Source organism: Pygoscelis adeliae, unplaced genomic scaffold, assembly GCF_000699105.1.
Source record: "Pygoscelis adeliae isolate BGI_AS28 unplaced genomic scaffold, ASM69910v1 Scaffold111, whole genome shotgun sequence".
NCBI lineage: Eukaryota > Metazoa > Chordata > Aves > Sphenisciformes > Spheniscidae > Pygoscelis > Pygoscelis adeliae.
The window spans coordinates 1,247,822-1,252,905 of NW_008824542.1; the positions used below are offsets into that span (position 1 = coordinate 1,247,822).

Genomic DNA, 5,084 nt, shown 5'->3' on the forward strand with positions numbered 1-5,084 from the left:
CCTTTGGGCATCCACCTGCTCCGGCGTGGGGTCCTCCACGGGCTGCAGGTGGATATCTGCTCCACCATGGACCTCCATGGGCTGCAGGGGGACAACCTGCCTCACCATGGTCTTCACCATGGTCTGCAGGGGAATCTCTGCTCCGGGACCTGGAGCACCTCCTCCCCCTCCTTCTTCGCTGACCTTGGTGTCTGCAGAGTTGTTTCTCTCACATATTCTCACTCCTCTCTCTGGCTGCAGTTGTGCATGCTTTTTCCCCCCCTTCTCAAATATGTTACCACAGAGGTGCTACCACCATTGCTGATGGGCTGGGCCTTGGCCAGAAGCGGGTCCATCTTGGAGCCGGCTGGCATTGTCTCTGTGGGACATAGGGGAAGTTTCTAGCAGCTTCTCACAGAAGCCACCTCTGTAACCCCCCTTGCCACACAAACCCAATACAGTGTATCAGTGACAGACCTGGATTCTGGTGCAGGGAGAAAGCATTCATGCGAATTATTATATGCCTGTATATCATTCCAAGACATACAACAGCATGGTACAGTTTGCATCTAGACAAAGCCTGTATTTTAAGGCTTTTCATCTTTCCTTGATAAGCTTGAGTGCAGGAGACAGGTACCACAGGACTCTCTTTGTAAATAAGGGTAAACTGAGGCAAGGAACAGGAGGTTCCACAATGGGGGAGTGGGCCCCGCAGGAGGAAAAGTCAGACCGTGGAAAAGCCCATCCCAGACTTTGCTTTCTAGAGAAGAGCTCCTCGCCTTCTGTGTGCAAGCAGTGCTCTGTCTGGGGTAACAGCAAAGTGAGGAGAAAGGATGCACAGAAGCAATCTACTGCTTTCACTGCTTCTGCTCTACAACAAATGACAAATATCGTCTTTTACAAAGCCTTGGTGCTCAGAATTTTTTAACCTAATACTGCTATACACAACTGCGCAACGGGTCTCCGTCTGAATTCACAAAGTTACCTTACTTTGTGTTATGAGCAGAGCTTAATCCTTCTGGAGCCAAACTGCATAAAATTGCCAAAAGCTGACACATGTCTCCGCTCAGTGTTGCCTATTGACAAGCAGGCACTTCTGGCCAAACCGAGAGGGAAACATCTGTCATAGGTGTTAATGAGACCATAGCATGTAGCAAGCAAGACCCAACCAGCTCAGCAAGATCAGACAAAATTCATGTTCTCATTGGGTGATCACAGCTATCTACGGTTGCACTCAGCTGTCAGGGGAATCACTTGCACACATCCTTCCTTACACAGATATTTTATGAATTTTAGAGTTAGCAGGATGCAAATCTGCCCTTTCAAGCTCGTCTGTTAAAGCAGAGCTTTGGCCGGTACTTTGCAGGGGCTTGTGCAGGAAAACAAAGTGGTATTAAAGAATGTCGCAAGTGTCGTCCTGTCCGAGCCAGCCCAGTTGAAGCATGGGGCGGGAAGTACTTTTTTAGCAGAGATGTAAAATTAAATGCCCCATTGCTTGTAACTAGTCCTGGTACCGTGTTGTTTTCGCAGGAAGTCATGGGCAGCTTCAATCGTCATACCTGCCAACGGTCCCGAACGAAATGCTGCTGCTGGAATAGGTGTGTGGCATGGTTTCAGGTTGTCAGGCGACAGGATCATGCCTCTGAACAGTGGTGAGTTAAAGCAGAAGGAAGGGAGGGGAAAGGGGAGAAAGGAGAGGCACTAATTCACAGAGAAAGCTTTCATTTAATTAACTGATTATTTACATCTCACTGTACAAATCGGAGCTAAGTATATCCATCCAAGTCAATGTATATGATTCACAGTTTGTCAAATAAAGATTCTGGAAGTGAGAAGTTACAGAAATAAAAGTCATGAATCATCAGTTTTTCTTTTATGCTCATGGACAGCATCTTTTATTACATGTAAATTCAGTTTATAACCATTGCAAACAGAAAAAATAGCTGAAGTCAAGTTTGCATGGATAGAAAAGTGACACAGCTTTGTGAACAAGAAATTTCGAGTCTAAGGATGGATTCTGCCCTGTTGTTTTAGTAGAATCCACTCGACCAGCAGTAAACATCTGCAATGTCTGTTTATGGGCTCTACTTGGGGATTCTCCATCCCAGTCTAAAATAGGCAGCTACAATGACGAAGTGCACCCTAAAAGCTGCCAAATTCCCTCTGTTGACTATCAGAAGCTCAGATAAAGACTGTGGTTTACTAAAGTTAGGTGAGACGAACCCTACTTGCTAATGCTCCTTGAAGCCAAATTCATAGAAAAGTCCCTAATCATTTTGAGAATTTCAGATGAGATACCTGGTTTGATGTACGAGCCCTTCTTCACAGTGTGCTGAGCTCCTGCGGTGCTACTTACAAAGATAAAAGCTGCGAATACCTCTCCACGTACACGTTTAAAAGTCATGTTTCAGAACCTGAGCTGAACAGCCAAAAAGAAATGGCTCTTTTTTAATGTGAGGTCTTTCCTGCACCCATTTCACACGACAGGCACCCGCTACTGTGTAAGGTTCACTGTGGGCGTAACTCAGCCCCGTCCTCCTCTTGAGATTCATCATGTGCTTTTGCCATGACTTGCTGGGAGGACACACGTGGTTCAGTCTGCAGAGGTGGTAAGCACACTTTTTGATGTTTCTTTGACATGGCAAGAAATGTCAAAGGTTTGCACAGTGGGAAGAAGAGCCCCACCCCAAAACATCTCAGGTGGGGTGCCCCCGCCGAGGCAGCGCCTGTCCCATGTCTCTCTCTTCTGAAGATGCACCAAACAGGAGGACTACACTGTGTATTTTTGTTTCTCTGGAGGACATCTATAGAGGCAACAGACAAGTGGATATAAAGTTAGCTGTTAACTGACTCGACTGTTTAGAAATTAACAAACAAATGTAAATACCACTAGGTATCTGGAAACCAGTGTTTTCTTTTCTGTCTGAGACAGCAAAATGAACGGAGAGCAATATCGAAGCATTGAAAGTTAGCGGACTAGGGACAGAAATATACCAGTTGCTAGGAGATGGCATTTAATCTAGAATTTTTGGCAATAAATAAAAATGAAGTTATAAGAAGAAATATTGTTTAGGGCAGAAATCAACGTGAAGCAAGCAGTTGTTCATGAGAGGGAGCAAAGCTGTCGTGGCCGCAGAAGAGCAAGGATGCTGCCTGACGTCCTGCCGCAGGGATGGAGGTGAATGGGAAGGTTATTGACTTGACCATGGGAACAAAACCCCTGCCAGTGAAAGACATCGCGGACAAAACTCTTTCCTAGTTGAAGTTGCTGGGAGATATGCCACTAAGGTAAATAAGGGCTGTACTTCAACCTGCAAATATCACCTTTGTCTGTGATGGAAGCCCAACCAGAACCTAAAATGTTGTGAAACTCCGCTTGCTCCCTCTGGTTGCGAAAATTACAGAAAAACACAGCAAAAGTGAGTTGCTTATGAAGTCAAATCCCGAATCCACCAGAATCTGCTGGTTTCTTTCCCCACTAAAAGCCCTACTTTCTTAATAGAATTAAAATTGATAAATGCTGTTTTTTAAGACTAGAATGTCTTGCGAAACCAAACGGGCTTTAACAGCAAGGCCAGCAGGGAGTAGGTTTGGCTGCTCCTTACAGCAGCCCAGCCCTTGGTGGGATTTGCCTGAGTGGTGCTTTAGTCCTGTTGAAATCAAGGGCAAAATTGCAATATATCTCAAAAGGTCATTTTCTCCCACACATACACAGGTAAAGGTTTATGCGTAATCTAGTCCAGCACAAGGTAATCACCTACATCTTTTGAGGACGCAACCCTCTTCTGGTTCATATATAAAGTAACTATATGCAGGTCTTAGAAGCAGTGTTTGCTTCAACACTGCCCCTGGGTAATTTCCATCTCAGACATCCCCTTGACCAAGGCTGGTAACCACTTCTACAATATTTGGTCACAGTGATTACATTAATTAGCAGGACCAAACCTGCTAATAGGGGTAGGGGTCCCAAGGACAAGACAAAATTCCAGACCTTTCATAACTTCAATATTACCTGAAATCCTGAACGCTGGAGCACTACTTGTTTACACTTGCTTAGGATAGTGCTTGTCGGAGTGACTAATAATTTTTGCTGGGCAGCAGCCAAAGATCAGAGTTCATGCTGATGCCTGCAATCTGCCAGAAGGCTTTGATATTGTCAACAGGGGTATGGTCAAGCCTAAATAACCACTGGTTGATACGTACTCCTCGCTCAGAAGATCCAGAGGACTGTCCTCTCTGCTGGCCCAGTTTGCCTTCCGAAGGATAACTGCTGATTGCAGGCATTACTGGCTGCTGCAATGGTCTCTGCAGACCTATAGGTGCTGGCAGGAAGGCAGTAACATACGTGCTGTTAACATTAATGCTGCTGGTGGCACTGGCATCTCCTCTTCATGCAATCCAGACAGCACAGATGGTACCATCACATCTGGATCTGCACCCTTGCCAGGATACTCCACAGTGAGGAAGGGCTGGACAAGGACTGGTTGGTTGTCGTTCGATCCCTCTGATTGATCCCACCGGCTGGATGGGAGACTATCGGCCAAGGAGGGTTGGCTGGATTTTTGTCATTATGTGTGGTTAAGAGCCCAACCACCACAGGCACTGACTGCATCTCTCTTATTTTATCGGCTCTCGGTGACCCTGCTTGAGCAGGAGGGTGAGACCAGATGCCCTCCAGTGGTCCCTTCCAACCTCAAAATTCTGTGATTCTCTGATTTTTATGCCAGCAATGATTCCTGAATTTACAGAGCTGAATGTAAAGCCCAGTCAATGAGAGACCTCATGTCGTGGTTTAACCTCAGTCGGCAACTAAGCACCACGCAGCTGCTCGCTCACTCCCCCCCAGCCCCGGTGGGATGGGGGAGAGAATTGGAAGAGCACAAGTGAGAAAAACTCGTGGGTTGAGATAAAAACAGTTTAATAATTGAAATAAAATTATAATAATCATAATATGATAATAATAATAATAATAATACACAAAGCAAGTGATGCACAGTACAATTGCTCACCACCTGCTGACCGATGCCCAGCCAGTCCCCGAGCAGCAGCCCCCCCGCCAGCTTCCCCCAGTTTAGGTACTGAGCATGACGTCACATGGTATGGAA

The 5,084-nt window shown here is 46.0% G+C and overlaps 1 protein-coding gene across 1 annotated transcript in view; it reads left to right on the forward strand.

Moving 5' to 3' along the window:
• The first annotated feature begins 2,106 nt into the window (after nucleotides 1–2,106).
• EXT1 (exostosin glycosyltransferase 1) overlaps nucleotides 2,107–5,084 on the forward strand; it is a 201,306-nt gene continuing 198,328 nt past the window's right edge. The window contains exon 1 of the mRNA XM_009321691.1: nucleotides 2,107–2,191. Within this exon, the coding sequence (XP_009319966.1) occupies nucleotides 2,107–2,191 (85 nt within the window). The remainder of the gene's footprint in view (nucleotides 2,192–5,084) is intronic.